Below are 21523 nucleotides of genomic sequence, written 5' to 3' on the forward strand. Positions count from 1 at the left end.
TTTAGACATCACCTCTGTCACAATCCCTTACCAGGCCTGGTCCGTGATCCACCTTTGAGAGTAGTAAACAAAAGGTAGGGTTCTGCCGCGTTTTTTTTTTTGTTGTGGTCTAGTTTGGGCTGTTCCTGTCTGGGCGAGTAAGAGGGAGACGGCAAGGCGCTGTGCTGTGCTGTTGGACAAGTCGGCTGCCTTTCTGATGTGCCCGTGAGCGTTCAGGTGACAACGGTAGGAGCTCGGCACTGGAAACGCGTTCAAAAGTAGAGAAGAAAGTTACGGCAGGATCTGAGGGACGGGGCTGGTGGTGGTCACAGCAGGGGGGGGAGGTGGCTCAAGCTTTGTCATTTACCTTAACATCCCTACGATTATGTTCCACAAGATTTAATACATCTGGATTTTTTTTTAAAAATCCCAATTCTGGAGTAAGCGTGCCTTAGTGCTACAGCGTACTGTCCAGTATGGAAGCGCGGCGCTGCTAAATGTGCCACTAATCCCCCAGGTCGGCTTGTAATTGGACAACAAAACTCGAGATAACAAAACTAACAGCGTGAACCAAACACAACTCTTCAACCCATTAGTCGGCAAACCAGACACATCAATGGTCCAAATGCTATGACAGGCGCGCGCTAACACCCTCAATTCCGAGTCGGTGGATGGGCGTCTTAACCGCTGATGGATGTGGAGGCAACGGCGAGGTCCTATCAAACTGACATGTGCCCCATACCTGTGCTTTTGATTTGTGTTTGGGCTTTGTGTGACGCTTGTCTGACAAGAGGAGATCACAAGGAGACAGGATCCATCTATCAGACCGCCGATGCCACTGCTGCCGTCTCCAGAGCCTGAGGGCGTGGTGCGCACACACACACACACACATGCGCTCATACTTGTGTGTGGGTGTGTGTATTAGACAAAAAGTTGTGGAGTCAATAGTCTATATTTGTCTATCAGAAAACTCGTGACTGTCGTCACGCAGGTTTTTCAAGAAAGGATATTTGGTATTTGGTTTTGTGTACGTTTTAGAATAGGATGCGATAAGGCTGAACGTGCACATATATTTGTGTGCATGCACGTGTGTGAGTGTGTGTGTGTGTGTGTGTGTGTATGGCTACCTGCAGAGCACCGAGCCCACGGGGGCAAAGTGAGAAAGGATGACACTGATGCGATGTGTTGGCATGTGCCCTCGGGTGGTTTTGGTGTGGTTGTCATCTTGTTGTTTTCATACAGCTCCCCCTTCGTCATACCCCGCATTATTCAAATAACGCGCCCCAAAGTCCCATAAATAAATAATGAATCCACAACTAGATGGATTGATGAACAGTGATGGAAAAGTATGTGTTTTTTTTTTTTTGTTCCCTTTTTTTTTTTTTGCACAGATTTCTTGTTGTTTGGACAAAGTCTTTGACAGGCACTTTCCTCTTGGGATATTGAGCTTATCAGAAAAAGAAGTGCTTGGTTGGAAGGATGTCTCGCTGAGCTGTGTGTGTTAAGAAAAAAAAAAAACGAAAAAAAAAAAAAAAAAACCTGTGCATGTGTAGATCTATTCTAATTCAAACCATCGCTTGGCTTTTCAAAAATAAAGAAGTTCCACACTACGAAAATAGTTATCCGGATAAACTGGCTGCGTCGGTCAATAACTTGAAAGAACCAACCAAGTGTGTCAAGAGGTCAAACTCGACAAGAAGAGCAGAAAGATGCACTATACATAATACATAATACAACGGAGTACAAAAAAAACACACATTTCCTGTCTTCTCTCAAGCACACTCAAAGATACACACAGAGCGGAAATTAACATGATAGAAGATTACATATTGGATCACACACCCGTGAACTTATTTCTCACATATATACATGTTACTACACCCCACCTCTTTCTCTAAACAAATCTCCATAGCATATGAGACCTAAGGAGGTCAACGTGCATCTGAAACTTCCTTGTCTTTCCCCAGAAAAAGAGAGAAAAAAAAAAAAAAATATGTGTGGGACTTGAAAGCAGCGGCAACTCACTGACTCTCTTCTCTATAGTTCCTAAAGCCAATGCAGATCAATACGCAGCCATACATACCACAACTGGAACAACTCTAGTCAAAGGTTACTCCTTTTTCTCTGTGTTTCTCCCTTCATTTTAGCAGGGCGGAGGAGGATGAGGAGATGGAGAAAGAACAAATGAGGAGAGAGAGAGAGAGGGAGAGAGAGAGAGAGAGAGAGAGAGATGTGATGGCGATGGAGAAATAAAGAGGAGAGCAAGACAGATAAACCTAAAATGATCCCTCTCTATAGTTGCGGAACTCCGTGCTAATGGGTTTTGACACATCGCCAGCAGGCCAAAGAGAGAGGGGGCTAGGGGTGAGTCGATAGTGGTGCGCGGCTGTGGCCACGGGCGAGCAGCGGCGGCTCGGCCAAACCCCTGGTACTAGCACGGGCTGGGGGCCTGACCACTAATCATTAGAAAGTCAATGAGTCCTCTAGCGCTCGCAGCTACGCCAGCCTTCCCAGGGAGCCACACCACCTAGTGAGGCCCCTATTGTGAACGTGCATGCACACACAGACACACACTTTTAAAATGCATACGTATATATATCCCGCATGCGTGCCAAGTCCTTACACAAAAGGTAGAATGCCTATATAACTGCACGTACTATTATAAGTGTGATACATCTGCACAAAAGCCCTCGAACTTAGACAGACAGGGAAAAAAAAAAAAAAAAACTTGACACACACTGAAAAGCACACATGGTATTTCGTGGTGTATGCCATGTCAGTCTACAGCCTTTGATGCCGCGGCTCTATTATTAAGCGCTGTCCCTTCTCCTGCCCCGCACTGGACACGGCCTCTCCTGAGACGCCACACAAACTGCTTCCAGGTCACGCGGGGGCTCGGGCTCCTCACCCGGACCCCATGCATTTTTTAATGCCTCAAACTCATCCTGACACGCAGCCTCAGACTAGACTACCAAATGAGGCAGAGTTTCTCTAATTGGCAAAGACATCAGTTAACATGAATGTAAAAAAAAGAAAAAAGAAAAAACATGCATACCTAATAAGGCCAATATGAAATGTGAAATATGTTTATAGCTTAAGTAAAATATCTATAATATTTTGGGAAATGTACTTCAAAATAAGTGATCATATTAAATCAAACTTCTATTTAAACTCTCAGTCAAGGCTAGAAAGGTTTAATATGCAACAATAATCCGGTTCTTCTGTTTCAAACTGAAGGACAAAAAAAACACTCTTGGGCCATTGACATTATGGGGAAGTACTTTGGTTTCTGTGTTTGTTTAACACTTTTTTTTTAAAGATCAGAAAAGAAATTGGGTGTAAAGAAATACATTTAATGTTCAAAATAAACATACAAACAGGTTCGTTTCGATAAAAGAGAACGTTCCTATTGAATGAAGCATCTGAAAACCGCAGAAATGTTTCGAAAAATTTACAAACTCTCAAATTAAAATACTTCCAAAAAAATGTATGCTATCAACAGATTAAGATTTGAGCACTATACAAAGCTAATTCAGTAATATTAGTCTTTAATAACGTGTCATTCTTTTCAGCATACTATTTCACTGGCCAGTACTTATTCAGATGTTTGTGGGTTCATGCCTTTGTGTGTATTTTCATATAAATAAAATGAGCTAAAACAGGGCAAAACAAAATCCAATCGATAGCCTTACAGCTTCTTAGCCTCCGTCTGATCAATATGCATGCAATCAAACTTTTTGCTAGCATTACTTCCACCACTATGCCCATCGATTGAGTCCATTGATCCTGATGCTCAACCTCCTTTTAGGAGCGGAAGGTATGGATATTTAGCACCAGAGACCCCATCTGGCCAGCTCTGTGAACTTTGACCTTTGAGTTAATCCTCAAACAAAAGATAGAACTTATTGGAACCTATACAGTCTGACCTGGAATCATCCCAGGGGGGGTCGACTCGAGCAGCAGGGGGGCCAAGACACCGACTTCCAAAACTCAGGCCGATGCCCTCTTCTGGTCCTGGGCGCCACTGCAACCTCGCCAAACTCCAGGTTCGCGACACATCAACTTGACTATTGTGAGCGTCTTGAAAATGGGAAGAGTCAATCTGATATGTGTAAGATTGTCAAGGCAGCCAACAAGAAACCTTGGTTTTACCATGACAGGTAAGATGAAGTGTAAAAGGTGATGAGGAGAGAACAGCAGAGGACCAAAGAGAAGATGGGAGGGTCAGCGAGGGTGGGCCAGACAGAACTAAGGTCTGGTGGTGGGTGGGGGGGGTTGGCGTTCACACAGGCTCTCCACTGATGTGCCGCCAGACTCTTTGAAGGGATTATTAACACATTTTGATTACTCTGGTCCAGTTGTCACAGAAAATATAACCTCCATCAGGACTATAAGACGGGCGGCGCTTTTCTTCCCGAGCCTCCCTCATCTTGTTGCTCCCTTCACTCCCTCCCATTGCCCTGGGCGAGCCGGCGCTCAAAGCAATCTACTAATTACAGTCTCGGACATCTTGAAGAATAGACAATCGTACCATTAGCCTGATAGAGGACAGGCGGCCTCTCCCACTGGCTCATATCAGGGAACACACATGCACTGCAGTGAGACTGTGCCTTATTGTTAACGCATAGCGCGCCGGCTTCGCAAAAACTTTTCCGTATCGACCGAACCCAAAAACATCTCTGCAGCAGACATTAACATGGAAGGTGGATGATAATAATTGAACGGTGACCTCGAACGTTTAGGACAAATCAATTTCAACCTTCCAGACGCTCGTTTTAGCCTCTATGACTGTACGCAAGTGCCCAGTGCTCAATTACCACAGAACTGCAGTGCGAGGGTGCCACATTCACACGATAGCACTAAATCGGAGCCGTCCACCATGTCTCATTAAATCTCTGGGCTCTCATGCCACCGCTCACAATGCTGGACCACCTATTAGACCAGCTGGAGTTTAAGTGAAACATCTCTGTTGATGACTAACAACACTAAGTCAGATTGAAGTAGAAAACTTTTTTTTTTTTTTGTAAATGCTACTTTACAATTAGGTACTTCATATATTCTATGGTTATCTTTTTTTTAAGAATAGTGTCTATTTTGTACCCCATTCCCCCAAAGAACACGGAAATATTAAGATACAACTGCTGCCAATTGCTGCTAAGAAGTGAAGCGAGGGAGTCTCGTATAACAGAATGCAAGTCAATGACCATTAGTGTTTTAACGTGGAAAATCAACGGAGACAAAGTCGGGGTACAAAACAACAAACAATGTGTGTTGCGACAGCAACACATGGTGGTGAACTCCTCAATGCTTTACAGTTAGTTGTGTTTCAGCCAAAATGATCAATCATTTCAGGAACATATTGATTACATCGAATGTTCCATATTTGCATGTATGTCTGTTTTTTTATGTGGGCATTCATGTTAGCAGGTAGTTTTCCTTTTGATGATCCTTTGTGAAGCACTTTGCAACTCCGAACTATTGCAGAAGGATAATACTTTTTTTGGGTGGTAATTTTATAAAAAAAACCTCTCCACAGGCGTCTCGTTCTAGTTCCAATGTGATCATTCAAAAGCGAATGAAGTTTACTGTCAAGAAATATTTGGGATAAAATGAATTCACCAATAAGTATTTGATTAAAGCAACAAATGTAGGTCCTGAAAATAAAGCCTATGAGAACACTGAATGGTTTTCTGCAGCTAAAGACGACGGGATTTCTTTCTTTCCCCCTCCTCTGTGATTCTGTGAACTCTCTTAGCGTATTTTGATGCCACGTGGTAAAACTGTCTGATTTAAAGCCAAACTGACCAGAACAATATGACTCTTGTGGAGTTTGAGTTGATTTCACCTCATAAAAAATAAATAAATAAATAAATAAAGCAGCCAACTTGATGTCTTGTTAGTGTTTGTGCTTTTGACTTCTGAGATGCACACGCCTACCCAGCTTCACACCCTGTCACTTCAAGACTAAATGAAAAAAAGATGCTAACAGACAAGCAAACACATTTCCGCCATGAAAAAAAAAAAAAAAAGAAAAAGAAAGCTTCTTTTCCAGGAACCGAGCAGAGAGATTTGTGGGGAGGAGGAGAAAAAAAAAAAAAAACAACAACCAAAAAAAAAAAAAGCAAAGCAAACTTTCCGTGTCTGAAAAAGAAACAAGAGTATCAAGTAAATGGAAGAGTGGTTTCAACTGCGAACCTTAGCGTCGTTTAGTGTGATGAGCACAGCGGATACATGAGAGCGCGCTTGTCTTTGTAGACCATTAACTACATCTCACCGTTTGTGAAATGTATATTCGTAAACAGACTGAGGACGGAGCAAATGGGCCATTTTGCAACCGTGCCCACGATCTGTGGAAAAGGCCAACACAGTCGACATCAAAGGGTCCAGAGTGAGAGAGGTACAAAAGTAGGCCAGGCCATGGCCTGAGAGAGAAGTGAGAGAGAGAGAGAGAGAGAGAGAGAGAGAGAGAGAGAGAGAGAGAGAGAGAGAGAGAGAGGGAGAGAGAGAGAGGGAGAGAGAGAGAGAGGTCCCAGCCTGGGAGGAGCTCAGGTGTGAGTTGTGAGGAGGCACCTTCTGTTCGTGGCTCTGAGGCCCCGATGCGGACAGAAGAGGGGCCCAGACAGACACGGGCCCTTCTTGTTTGGCCCAAATAAATCCAGGTGGCTCAAGACGCGTGCCCTCCTCAACTCGGCACAACTTCCCGCCTTGAACGTACAAGCACACGCCAGATGAAATGTACGCTTACGTCTCACCGACTTCAGGTTTGAGGACCCTTGTGTTGGGTGGACAGTGTCAGTCATGTTACAGTTGGCGAAAAAAAATCCCCTTATAGAACACTCTGAGGAACCACATTCGCTATGAGGATGTTTCCATGTCGCAAAACTAGTTTTTTATTTTTTTTTCTCAGACTTCTTTTGTTTTGGTATATGGCACTGATGTGCTCATTTTCCTGCAGCAAAGTGGCTCCTGACTTTTTCTTTCCTTTTTTTTTTCTAAAACAGATGTAACATCCAAGCTTAAGGTGTTGCAGAGGCAGTAAAAACATCAAAGGCAAGCACGAACAATAGATACACTGTACTTGAATCTCATCAACAAAAAAACCCCAACAAAAAAAAAAAATGCACACATTTCCCACTTGAGCGCGGCCCACGAAAGGTCCAACGTAGACATTAAACACTGCGCAATACACGGTTCGCTTGTAGAATGACCACCTTCGTAACAGTTTTATATCAGAGGGCTCTTTGATTTTTTCCTTTCTGCCGTTGACATTTATGATCACTGTAAAACAAGGTTTGTGCAGATGGATTCCAACGCCGTGCTGCTGCTGCTGCTGCTGTTCGGTCACACATGCACATCCTGGTGACTATGTACCTGAGCTTCATTGAACTACTTAATTGCAGCTGAGGCAGAGAGGCGAAAGAAACTTTTTTTTCATTATCATGGACATTGAAGCTTAAATAAGAAGATGCATTATGAGGTTTGGGTGTTTTTTTTTTGGGGGGGGGGGTTTGTTCAAAATTTGATGGAAGTGACCTGCATCCCTCTGAAGATCATCTTGACAGATCGACCAAAAAAAATTTCAACTTCCTTGTAAGACGGGAGGCTCAAGCCACTCATATCAATTACATCAAAGATGGAGCTCACACATCGAGACTTGTTAAGTTAACTGTAGTCATGCTGCAAAGGTAGGGTGCCGGAGCCATTGCTGTCACTTGACGACGGTTGCGTCTAAATTGGGAGTGAAAGCCTTCCCAGGAGACATGGGTGAACCTGTCACTGAAGACTGAGGGAACAGAAATGTAAAAAAAAAAAAAAAAAAAAAAAAAGAGAGAGAGAGAGAGACACACACGCACACCATATGCTAAAGATCCTAATCATCATCACATCATCTGTTCTGTCCTTTCACTGTGACTCTGTGTGTGTGTGTGTGTGTGTGTGTGTGTGTGTGTGTGTGTGTGTGTGTGTGTGTGTGTGTGTGTGTGTGTGTGTGTGTGTGTGTGTGTGTGTGTGTGTGTGTGTGTGTGTGTGTGTGTGTGTGTGTGTGTGTGTGTGTGTGTGTTTTACATGAAAGGACATCTGGAATACAATTATTCCAAGACACACACACACACACACACACACACACACACACATACACACATTTTCACTTTGCTCAATATTTGCATAAATTCTATACATCTGGCCTTTAGGAGGCAATAACAATTATTCAATGAGCTGGTTGTTAAAGCCCAAATGCGACCGGCCACTAGTCTAAACAGCTCATTAAAACGGCACAATACCTCACTTCAAGCGTGCAGGGAAATTGGCAAGCAACTCTATCACTGAAATATCGTATGGTTCTGAATGTCCATTCTGGAACATATAATGAATTCAGAGTAGCTTTGTGGAGAAAGTGAATGTACTGTATATTTCTTTTTGATTCTCTGGCAGTGTTATCTTGCAGTGCCTTCTTTGTCTGCTCACTCTGCCCATATTGTCTGAAATTTAAGCTCTACATTTTGCAGGTAAGCTCATTCTGGAGGAGGTAAATTATACGTTTGATTGGGGCATTCGCTGCGAAAAAAAATGTTTTGCCTGCTGATTTCTCATAACAACAACCAGCTGAATAATGAGGAAGGCTATAATAGCACAGTAACTATGAGATCTTATTTAAAACAAATATTTGTTGTTGTTTTTTTAATCGTATTCATACATTACTGAGAAATTATGAAATAATAGACCTGAACTATTACACAGATCATGACTCAATAAATGTAATTTGTTCATTGGAAGTTAAATAAAGCAACAAAATGGCATTTATGTATAAAACAATTGCCAAAAACCTACATTAGGTTAAAAAAAAAAAAAAAATTGTGACTATGTGATGGCCTTTACCAAACATTAAAAAAAGTCTACATCAATGCACCAACTCTGGTCTGTGTGTAGTCGTAACGACGCACATCAAACCTCAGAGAGGCCAGACCAAGGAAGGTGTCCCTTAGGCCATCTTAGCCAGTCCTTCACAACTGTGCTTTAAAAGATGGGCGACGGTACAGTACGCTGCAGTTGGCCTTGATTGATGATTGAGTAACCCAAGATCATAGATGTGCTCAGGGAGGACTTGCCGGTGCAGAGCTGTGCATACATCAGCCCTTCAGGACTGGCGCTACATACATCATGCGGTGCGACCGACTGATGTGAACACGGGGACGGTGTAGACCACTTAGGCGCCGCTCTTTAACGTGGCAGTCAACAGTCAAAGTTGACTGGAGACGATCAGGAAGACTTTGTTTCTATGAATCGGATTTTTATCCCCAGCCTTAAAAAAAAAAAAAAAAAAACAACGACTGGGGGTGCAGAGCACGTTGCAACCTGCACACACGACTTACAAGACGCACACGCGTGCAGACTCGCACGCACACACACACAAAAAAAAAAAAAACGCACACATATTAACTCGTGCTGATATCCTTGACAGCCACAACTACAAAAGCATAACTCGGCGGTAAATAAATAAGTTCTCGCTGTCTGCATACGTTTTCTTTTTAGGAACTCTCGGGCGCACACAGACCCGTCCAAAGGATTATGTGTGTGCATCCGTGCATGCAGAGGCCCCCTTTCAGCACCTTCTTACTGAGAGCGAGAAACAAGTGGCGCCTCCCCTCCTACAGCAGCTCAAGGGCGCGGCCTATCTACCAAACGAGAGAATGCATGAGTGGAGCTGTGCTTCGACTCCAAGCAGCCGGACAGCTCCCAGCCGGTACCCTGGTTCATTTATATGGGAGTCAAACTGTTTGTACTGTCAAGGTTATGTTATTTAGCAGGGTGGGGGGGAGAGGATAGAGACAAGTTCCAGGCAATTTAAAATTCCGACGAGTCCTCCACCAACTGTGTTCCATAAGAAGTGAGCAGATCTGAAATGAGACCAATTAACTTCAATCCAGCCGAGGACAATTCTGTGAGACCTACACATTTTATTCCCCACGAAATGCCTGTCATTCAAAAAGTGTTGTGACAAACACGGCGGCTAATTTGCCCTGATCAGACAACAAGAGAGCCCCAATTGTTTTTTGTTTTTTTTTGTAATTTTTGGTCAAAATGTCAAGTCGCACGTGAGCCAAAAGAACAATGTCAGCATGTTCTTTGTGGCTCGGCGTCGCTCAAAACTGTGAGGCGAGAGTCTCTCCCCTGTCCCCCCCCCCCAAAAAAAAGCAAGCGTGTGCACGCGCACCAAACACGCTTGAGCGGCACACAGAGCGACTCCTAAGGTTACCCCCCAGGACAAAAGCTTTACCGTCCCACTGACTGGCAGATGGGGCAACCAGCTGACATCTCGGCCCGGCTCCGTTTCATGTTCCCCGGGTGTCTTAAACGGGCGGGCGCCCTGTCTGATGGGCACAGGACAGCCAAGGAGGAAGCTCCTTTGACAGGGGAGGGGAGGTGTGCTTCTTGGGGCTGCCACGGAGCAACAACAAAAACAAAACAAAACACACACACACAAAAAAAAAAAAAAAAAAGAGCACGGACAGACGGAGAGCGCTAATGTGCTTCACTGTGTTTGTACAGCATAATTGTGTGTCTTGCAGGGAGGCGAGCTCCGGGAATGTCTATAGTAGATGCATATTATTAACAAGCTAATGACTGCATTTAGCCCTATACTGTTTTCAAACACGCCATCAAATAGTTTTCCTCAAGGCGAGAGCAAAACACTGTAGCAGGGATCATGAGCAGTTGTACTTTTTATTTTTTTAACATTCAGACCAAATCCTTTAAATCGAAGACTGTGAGCAATTGTTGATTGTAGTGCAAAATGTGCCACTTTAGTAGTTTCCAGTAAGGATGCTACAGGGTCTCGATCGAGGGTGCTGACAAACATCTGTGCGACGACACGAGAAGTGACACGCGGTGCATTTCACTAAATGACGCTGACAACAAAGCACCGAGCTTACATGCCTTTCTCAGCGTCAGCGTCGTCGTCGTCGTTGGGCGGTCGCCTCACAGACCTTCACCGAGGAAGCGTTCCACTGGAATAATCCACCGTTTACTTGTTTTTTTTTTTTATTTAGCAAGCAGTAAAATAGTGAATGTATTAGAAGTACTCAATTCACCGACAGTGACCATCGCTGTGTAAAGAGACGAGACTGGTGCACAAGATGATTCTAAATCCTTTAGCAAACACAGGAATTCTCTAGAAATCTTTTAGAAATACAGAGTTTATTCCAGTTTTGTTTTCAATCTTCACTCTAAACACTAGTATAAGAGGGATACATATTAAAAAGATAAAGCGATTAAGCATTAGTCATTTTTTTGCAGCGATAATAAATTGATCAATGAATGTTTAAATAGGCAAAATGAGGAATTTATTTTAAAAGGAAATGTTAAAATCAAATACAAAATGTGCAATAAATTTGGGAGAAACCTGAAGTGACTTCTGTTTGTCGAAAACTGAAAAATATATCATTTTGTTAACTGAAGAGGAAAAAAATCAGTATTGTGGGTAATACACTATTATTTCAATAGAGAAAAATGCACATGAATTATTCTATATACTGAGCTGTTTCAGCAAAGCACAGGTCTCACTGAATTTTGCTCACTCTACTTTTTAAGTGGCTGTACAGCAAATGAATGATGGCAAAACGACTCACACTGCAATGGCATCAGCAGTCAGCTGGGTAGGAAGCTGCTGTTAGGAACTTATTTCTTCTTCTTCTTTCTTTTTTTGTGGGTTTTTTTTTCCCTCCCTCCCCCCCCTAAAAGGTTTGTCGTTTGAAATCGTCAGTTCAATCTAGTGCCACCGGGGTCAGTTCGAGGTATACAGCGCCTGCTTTGACAAAGTTTCTAAGGACTGACAGCCATGGAGTTCCACGCCGGCTCCCGCACACATCAACGCAATCAAGGAGTCTTTATCTTTTAAAACGATCTGTGATCAACCTGTTTAATTGTGACATAATCCAAATTGTTCGATTAATCTAAACAAAAATAAATCGCGCTGTAATGTTGTGTTCAATGTAAATCTACAGAAAAAAAAAAAGGGGCATTACAACTGAAGTGAAGGCACATCACAGGTGTGTAGCTCAAAGCAGCAATTTTTTTTATTTTGAACGACTAACCAAAGTAGAAGCAAAGCAACAACAACAAAAAAAAAAGGAATGTGGTTGGGGGGGTGGAAAAGTAATAGCACTATCTTCCCCTTAATTTTTCCACCCTTAAAACAGTGCTGAATCTGCATCAAAACATTGCCCATTTCTGTCTGCCAGCTTGACAGAAGACTCACTGTGAAGATACAAGTGCTTTGTAGTAGCTTACCTCTTGCCTCCTTTTTTAAAAAGAGAGGTTGTCACTTTACTAAACTGTAAATGAGAACATGTGTAACGGAGGTTTACTGGTCAAAGAGAAGCCAGGGTTTTTTTTCTTGTTTTTTTTTTTTTTTGTGGGTGTTTGCGTGTGAATTGGTAAACAACTGAAAAAGATTCAAACATTCCACGAGGATGTTAGTTTATCTCCTTCCCAACAACTCTCGTCTCTTGTTCCTATACAGCAACCCAGCCACGCTCACTCTGATAAGTCTACGCTTTATTTATTTATTTTCTTTTTTTTTTATTCGTTTTGGACTTTTAAATGTCATCAATCCCCCTTTTTTTTTTCATTCACCGCATCATTCTCATCACTGAATTCATGTTTTATGATATAAGTCCTCAGGTGATAAGGTGGCATAAATTCTCACTCACAGCCACTCCTTTGCTTTATTTAAAAAAAAAAAAAAATGTATCTCTCCCTCACTCCTTTTTTTTTTGAGGGGGCCTCCCTTTCCGTTTTTAATATTTCAGCGGCTCAGATGTAGCGGCTCTTTAAAGCGCCCATGGGGGCTCCGAGTCCTCGCTTTTGTCTCCCATTTCCTTCTGAAACAGTTTTTCTTTAACCCTGTGCGGCTCTTCACAGTTGTTGTCTCAGCTCTCCCCTCTCCGTCGTTCTTTTCTTTCTCTCCGTCTCTCCCCCCCCTCTCGCTCCCTCGCTTTTCTCTGTGTCAGCCAGAGGTCAACGCTACACTTTTTTCTTCAGCGAGCAAGAAGGCAGGGGGGGGGGGGGTTTCTTTCTCTTTTTTTTTTTTGTTATTGTAACCTAAAAATAGAAAAAGAAATCTGATTTAAGGTTGGGACGAAGCAGTCTTTTAAGACATAGTGGCACACTGCTATCGAGCAACTGGAGGGTGTTTTGTATCTTGAGATAAGGATTAGATTATATCAATACATTATTTGGATGAGGGTTGATCGAGAATAAAGACCAATTTATAGACCGTGTTAAAAAAAACGACTTAATTTTCAAGGTCTTGAGGACGCTATGCATTACTGAAATTGTGTGGTTTTTTTATTTATTAAATACAGTGAAGAAGAAGAAGAAGAAGAAGAAGTGTGTGACCAAATAACAAAAGGTGACATTACAAGTTCCTTGTCGCAATTTACCAGTAAGGGTTCTTGTTTTAGTCTTTTACTTTTGGTTTGTTAATTCGACTTGAACAAAAATCAATTCTATTCATAATATGGCTGCTTCCATTCAGATATTTGTGGACATTTGCTGATTAATGATTTCAAAGATCCATTTTGTTAGCATGTTTGACTACAATGACATAGTTAAAAATCGATTTTGAAAAGTTTGTACTTTATTTGATGGTATATACTTGGTTTTTTTTTGTTGTTTTTTTAAATCAGGAAAATCAACATTTCAGCGAACTATGTCGTCCCATGTTTTACTGAGCAGGAAAGCTCCGATGAGCTCTCTAGTCAGATCATTACTTCCAAGAGTCTCATTATGTGGAGAGGCTTGTTGAAGCTAATAACTGACTAAAGGTCTAATTATTAGATTTTCTCGCAATTTCATTAATGCTAGTTAGCATTTTGTGGAAGCCTAATAGAAGAACACGAGGAAGCCGGTCGTCGGTTTCCGTCGTTGGCGGGACTGGAGCTTAACTGAAGCGTCTTTGTTTGGTCTAGGAATTGTCTTCTCCTTGAAAGTTTTGCTCGCCAAATTGACGCAAACCGAGTTTCTACTCGGTTTTGATCCACATTTGGAGTTTTAAGACAACACCTGTCGATGCACACTGAAATACCGGCTTGTCCCGAGCTCGTATATTTAAGAGCCGCACACACAAACACATACTTGAGTCTGTTGGTTCAGCTCTTCCATTGAGGGTCCGTATGCTCGCTGGCCATTGTGCACGCAAGACCTTTTGTCTGGGCGGCCTGAAACTGGTGATTGCACCTTAGCTACCGCAGTTCAAGCGTAAACAGTGTTTTCATGCCCTGCGATATACACTGTTGCCAGTGGACCCCTAAATCCCTGGAACAGCTGAGTCCTAGGGTGTCAAAGATAATGGCGATTTATTGCAGTGCGAGGCTTTCTCATTGCCCCTCCCGCCCTCCTTTCCAATCGTCCCTCCAACCCCTCCTCCTCCCTCAAACAGATTAAAATTAAGCCGTAAACATGTGAGGATGGAATTAACACATTTAGCGAGTCTCCTCTTCCCACATCCCATTTTCGCTCCGGAGCGGCTGATCCCCGCTGCCGAACGTGGGTGCAATTTTAATGACTCGCAAGGTTTTTGAAGTCCACATGAAAAAAGCGTCGCTCGCCGTTTGTGGCGGCGCTAGATATGGCTGGGCCACGGCCGGCCATGATTGTGGGGGGGGGAGGGGGAGGGTGGTGGTGGTGGTGGGGGGGGGGGACACACGCCGCCGACTCGGACTCCAGGCTCTTCGATAGGATCGGTGTCATTTTCCTCTCCACGATAAGACGCCTTGCTGACAAGGTCCGATTAGGAGGGAAAAAAAATCATTATTGCTACGCCTTTCATCCACCGGGGTTTACCGATAAACAGCTCACCCACGGCTAGATTTTCTGAGAGCATGATGTTATGCGTTGAAGCATATAGATATATATATATATATATTTAGAAAATGTAGTTTCAAGCGAAATTTCTGCCAGTGTTTTCAATAATTTTCTTTTTAAATAAAAGTAGTGAAGCATTTTCTCCCTTCAAAACCTTTTTTTTTTTTTTTTTAAAGGCTCCCTTTCTCCTCAGCTGAGAACTCAAGCTGAGAAATATTCAAGTCTCAGCTCTCAGCTCCATTAATCAAACAATTATCAAATAACTTCATATTCTTTTTGAACACAATACAACACGCCGATTGTATCAGCCTACAGAAAAGTGATTTATTATGCTGTACCTCAAGGAAATCCACTTTAGCAAACTGTCCTTTTAAAAAGAGAAAAAGAAAAAGAGATGCTTAAAATATTCAAGCTACATTGTAGAACAGAGAGAATAAACTAAGAAAAAGAAGAGAGGAAAGATTCAGCTACATGTTAATAAGAAAAAGATTTACATTCCATATATATTGAGTTTATTTCTGAAATAATCATTCATGTTCTGACTTTAAAAAAAAAAAATCTAAGTATTTCATGATGGTGCATTAGCAGGTCAAATACAATTGAAAGTGAATCATATAAAGTTGATTTAAATATGAGTTTGGAAAAAATAAATACCAATAAAAATATTTATTTTCGATGTTTTAATCAGTAGGAGCTCGAAACAGTTAAAAATGCCATCAAGACATATAATCCATTACTTTACACGAGAGCGATGTTTTAAATGAAATCCGTAGAGAGCCAATAATAGCGTCTGCATGACACATTATTTGTGGCTTTCGCAAACTGATTATGTCATTTGTTAAGTGTTTGCTTATGGATTTGCCCGAGCGAGCGCCACTTTGGTGGCCCGGCACCAAAAAGAACCATCGAGTCTGATCTTTAGAAGGAACAGGGAGAAATAAAGCGGGTGGGAGAGAAACAGAGGAAGAGAGAGACGAAGATGGAGGGGGAGAGATAGAGAGTCGGGACAAACGTGTGCTGTGTTACTGGGCCACTCCAGCACCCATGGACTCTCAGCAAGACTCAAAGCCACTCTCTGCTTCAAAAGGGAGCCATGAAGATTTTTTTTTCTCTCTCTCTCTCTCTCTCTTTCTCTCTCCCCCTCTCTCGCTTTTTTTTTTATGTTTACAAAAAACATATTTATTTATTTCCCATCACTCTGTCATTTATCTATTTATTTCTTGCCGTCCCAGCGCCCCTTGCTCTGCCACTGGAATCCCGTTCGACGATGCCGACACGCTCGCCCTCCCCTCTCTTACCCCCCCCCCCCACCCCTCGCTTTTAATACCACTGCAGAGGGGAAAAAATCAAACTGCTCTAAAACAAATTGATGTACTCTTTAATATAGTCGTCACATCATCACAGGGTCCTCACGCGTCTGCCTTGGTGACAACTGCAGGGCTGCTTTAGCTTAGCCCAGCGATGGCTGCTACTTTGTTGGTCGCTTCAATGATTTATCACAAAAAAAAAAAAAAAAAAGAGAAGGGAGATTGTAAGAGTGGGAAGCGAGAGAAACGGGGAGAGACAGAAAAGGGGGGAAAAAAAAGAAAAAAATCCCCCCCGGATCATGATTGAGTCACCGCCACCTTTGATTGACAAGGTCTAATCAGCTTATCTCCATCCTAATAAAGTTGATAGCCTGTGGTGTTGCTCTCTACCTGGCATAGCGTGAACTTTGGGCTGGGCTGGGGCCCCTGGGGGCCCCCCCCCCCGTACCCCGGCCCTCTCTGCTTATCTGAGCGGGGCTGAAATCAATCCCTAATGAGCTGTTTTCATATTGCGGGATTGATTATAAGGCCCCCCTAAACAACGGCGGACGGCTCGCCGAAAAGGCGTCTTCTCAGCCTCTCGCCGGCCACCTTTAAAATGCAGGGCAGCGACGCTTTTGTCTGCGTCCGTCTTTGTTTCAGTGGCTCATTTTGCCGGCTTCGCCGAGTTATTTGTGTCAACTGAACGAACATGAAGGGGGGGGATGTACGTTCAAAGAACCTTCGCTCCACGTTTGCCGGGTGATTTAGTGAACGGTTCCAATTCGTAAATACTCACTCTGATATGGTTTTGCAATAGCTGGTGCCTGTTGTGCAATTAAAGTTGCTTTATGTTTCAAAAATTAAATCCACTCATTCTGATTTGCATTGAAGCTACATCATGCAAACAGATAACAGCTATTCCAGGCAAATAAAAAAATAAGTGCTGCAATGATGAAGCCATAATGCTGGGTTCAAGTTCATCGTCACTATCAAAGTTTTAAAATTACCAAATTTTCACAGTGGTTCAGCAGATGCTGCAGGTCAGCTCTATTCAGCAAATTTAACCCTCCAAAATTATTGGTTATAATATAATAACCAGAAGTTGAAAATTGAAAAAGACTTTGTACAAAGTCAGGCATGCAAGATGTTTCCCTGAATTAAATATAATGAGAAAGGTGGAATAACTAATCACTGAATCTTCAGTGTCTTATCCAACATGGTACTTCTGTTTCTAAACAAGCAATGCTCAATGATTCAAAAGCTTCACTGCAGTGGAGGACGAGAGTCTGGCGTGTCTTTCGATTGAACACGAGTCTCCACATTTTTGACAAGTCGTCACATTTGGGCATTCCGAGAGCCCCCTGACTCAAATGTCTTTAAATTGGCTAACTGCGGAGCCCACCCTCTTTATTTACTGCCCTCTTTAAACTGGGCTAGCCCCCGTGTCTGCGAGTCACTGTGCCTTGGCTTTTAAGTCATGGCTCTTCACTAATGAAGTTCTATACTTTATTTATGAGACAAACAGAGAACCCTGGTTCTTGAGGGTGCGTGTGGTAAATAGCTCTGCATGTCCAAAGAGTCTCCTCCACATCCCTCTGAGGGCTCTCACTGCTTTTGGCAAGCCTTTGTTTTCACTAAATACACTGGAGACATTGAGAATGGAAGAAGAAGAAGAGAGAGAAAAAAAAAGCTAAAATATCTATGATAAAATGGTACTGTGTCAAGATTCATCTTTTCTTAGAACTAAGAGTCCTCTTTTTTTTTCTCCCTTAAATGTGACCTAGAAGCATCCTGGCTTTTTTGTTCCTGGTCATTAAGAGATATATTGTCGGTGGTGGAGAGAAAAGGGGGCAAAGCTGAGTTTCGACGCCATTTCTTTGTTCAGGATCTATCTCTTTGAAATAAAATATCTTTTAGTTCCACTTCCCCCATTGGTCAATTGCTGTTCCTAAGGGCTACCGTGTCATTGTGGATGGAGAATGCAACTTTGAATTACTGCAAAAATAACAATGCTAAACTGTTACTTCGCAAAATGCAGGGCTTAGATGTCTTGAGGAGAGCTGAGGCTTGTGGCCAGAAAAGTATTTGCAGTATGACTAGAGAGTGTCTGATTGGAGAAACACTTAACACTCTAATGATTCGTGTTTAATGGCTCTGCTCGCCACACCTTTGCATTCGAAAAACACAAAGCTTACTCCTCAGCTATTGCCAATGACATTTCCACGGCGTGGATAAATAAAGCCTGGTGCACGGGCTTGGATATTCATTTTATTGTATTGTGTTTTCTTGTTGTAAAAGAGAAAGGGGCTACAATAAATCGTGCCTTTGTTTGAGCTATAAAAGTAAACAATGTGGCGCTTTTTGAAAAATAAAATAAGAATCCCAAATCCCATTCCTGTGTGTCCCGTGTTTGAATTTTCGTTAAAACTGCGCCGAAATGCGAAAATTTTCTGAAGACGTCTGCTGTGACGTCCCTCAGTGGGACAATGATGGCAACTATATAGTCAGAAATAAGACGATATCTAAGATATTTAACCCTTTCAAACCCCACGGAGAAACCATGTGCTGCTGGTGCTTGTTGGAATCGAATAACTTTGCACAAATAGCAATTAGCCTTGACGGAGTGCTGCACCTTTCCCGTGTATCCATAGTCCCTTGAGCAGATGTAGTCTCTATTTGACCTGGGGACACTGCCATTTCAGGTTGTGCATCTGAGCGGAGGGTTGGTATCGACAGCGGAGTAAAAGAAGGGGTCACGGATTAAAGACACGGGGGCAACGCTTCCCCACCAAACCACAAACACACCCCACAGCTGGTGTGGACCAAGCCAAGTGTGTGGGACCGGGGCAGGATAAACGAGCATTGTTCTTAGCGGGCTGCGCGCACAGCGGATAGCGAGAGCCAGCGGTGACACCGGGTCAAGGGGCATGAGCGGCGGCGGGAGAAAACCGCTGGGCCCAGGAGGTAGTGCTGAACGCCGTTAAGCCACGGCCCACTTCTCGCGGCCACAAACCAAGCTGTGAGGCGAAAGCATCCAAACCAGCCGCTGTGAAACAGCGCAGGCTGGGTGGAATTTGAAAGAAAAAAAAGAAAAAAAAAGAAAAATCTGCCGGCTGTCGCAGGATTTTTTGACGCCGTCGAGAAACTCGAGTAACGTTCGAATCAGCCCGAGACGTTTGAATCAACGTTTTTTTTTTTTTTTTTTAGGCAGAGGATGCAGATTGTATTTATGCATTTGTGAATGCAAGTTCCAGGCAACATCAAAAGCCGGTGGTCTGCGTGCAAACCTTCCTTGACTTGAATTATTAAATCTGTCGATGTCGAGCACGCCAGCCACCCCGCGATTATAGTGTAAATTGACAAACTTTTTCAAAACTACAACGGAAGCCACAGAAAGCTGGTTGATACTTCAAGAATGAGCTTTGATATCTCTCTGAGGAATACACTGTGCCTCAATAATGTGGTGACTGTCAGGAAGGAAGACAGGAAGAAGAAAAAAGAAAAAAAATATGCTAACTGGTTTAAATCTATTTAAGACCCCAATGAGATTTTTCCTATTTTAAGATTGAAACAACCCTTGATAATGAGGGGGGGGAAAAAGGGTTCGCGTGTGTGTGTTTTTTCAGATGGTTTATTTAGGAAAGTGATATGTTTTTATTTTCTTTCTTCTGCACTCCAGAATTAAGAACTTCAGGAGGAATGCTGACATTGTTTATTTTCACAGACCCCCTATCTGTGTGCGTGGAAGAAGGGAAGAGAGAGAAAGAAAAAAAAAAAAAAAAAGAAAAGCCGAGCACCACCCACCCCAACACACACATGCACGCAGAACACACATAAACATACACACACAGCCACAGTGATGCTCGCTTTTTCTTCAGGAGCAGAGCAATGAGAAGCAGCGCCCGATCTGTCGCCTGTACACTTCTCTCTCTCTCTCCCTCCCCGGCTCACCTTTGATGTGCTCCCGAAAATGTCATCAGGCGTCAAGGAAAGAGGTTTTTTTTTTTTTAAAAGATACCCCCCCCCCACCCACCCACCCACCACAACCACCACTTCCACCCTCCAAACATACACACACACGCAAACACACATATCCACCCACCTCGCATATGAGCAAGACAATTTGCTGTCGCTCACTCATCCTCACCACTATCTTGAACCACCACCCCCCTACCCCCCCCACCCCCCACCACCACCAACCAACCTATACCACCCCACTCTTTTCCAATCCATAACAAAATACGTACCAGTTTCCACTGCTATCTGGTACCCGGCCTCCAGTCTCCGTGATGACCTTTCCAGCTTCTCTGTGTTGTCCAACAGATGCGCTCTCTGCAAAATAAATAAGGGGGGGAGTGGGGGGGGGGGGGGGGGAATCAAGCCAGCGAAACAAACACAAAATAAAAATTGATTGAGAGGGGCTGGGACCCATTTCAAAGAAGCACATCAACACTGTCACCTAAACAAGACAGACCACATCCACGGCGACAACGTAAACACAACCTGCTTGGCAATAACCTTCATGGATGACAATGTGTTATATGCTGATGGAATATCAAGCAAATGCATGTTGAGGCTGACAATGTAAGAGGAGTTCCCTGCCTCATCTTGGACATGAAAAGGAGTACTAGTTGGAGCATTGTTACCTTCTTTGTATTGTTTCGCAGCCCGGCCCCCTCTGCTACAAGGAGAACAATTACAACAGGCGGTAGGAATGAATGAAGTTAGAGTAATTCAATTTGAAGAGTTTTATCGTCAAAATTCATTCCAGGTGATGGCATCCAAGTAGGGGGGGGGGGGTAAAAACAAAGCTTTAATTATAGATAATAACGCACTAATACGGTGTCCTCTGAAGAGATTTTTCATACCCAACAGAGTTATAAAGAAGTGTCAGAGAACAGAGAATCTGCTGTAATTATCCTAAACAAAAACATCAGATTTCTTTTCTGTCTCTTGTTTATTCCCATGAGCGGATCAGAACAGCATTTCATGATGAATGAATTACTGTTACCCCCTTGGCTTCCTCACAGCGATCAACAATTGACAAGACTGCCCATTTAACGCATGGAGTTCAGAGAGCATATCAAGAAAAGATGCGTTTCATAAATTATTAAGTCAGCAATTTCATCATTTCTTTCTTTTCTTTTTTTTTTTTTCAAAGTGGGATATGTTTGTGAAAATCAAGGTCTTCGGCTGAGGCTGTAATGCTGCGAGTACACAGAAATGATCGCAGTTCCTCAGACACAGTGCAAACCAAGCGGGGTTGACTCCTTCTCCAGTTTTAACAATTCATGTCTGAAAAGCAAGGCAAGAAATGAGCTGATCTGTTGACTGAAGGCTCACTAACTATTACTTATCTCACACGCTTCAAGTTGAGGTTGCCCAAAAACACC

The 21523-nt window shown here is 43.0% G+C and overlaps 1 protein-coding gene across 1 annotated transcript in view; it reads right to left on the minus strand.

Moving 5' to 3' along the window:
• vti1a (vesicle transport through interaction with t-SNAREs 1A) overlaps window positions 1–21523 on the minus strand; it is a 113254-nt gene that overhangs the window by 58412 nt on the left and 33319 nt on the right. Inside the window, 1 exon segment of the mRNA XM_080516667.1 lies at window positions 20378–20462. Coding sequence (XP_080372793.1) covers window positions 20378–20462 — 85 coding nt within the window.

The sequence above is a fragment of the Blennius ocellaris genome (assembly GCF_963422515.1).
Source record: "Blennius ocellaris genome assembly, chromosome: 21".
Lineage (NCBI taxonomy): Eukaryota > Metazoa > Chordata > Actinopteri > Blenniiformes > Blenniidae > Blennius > Blennius ocellaris.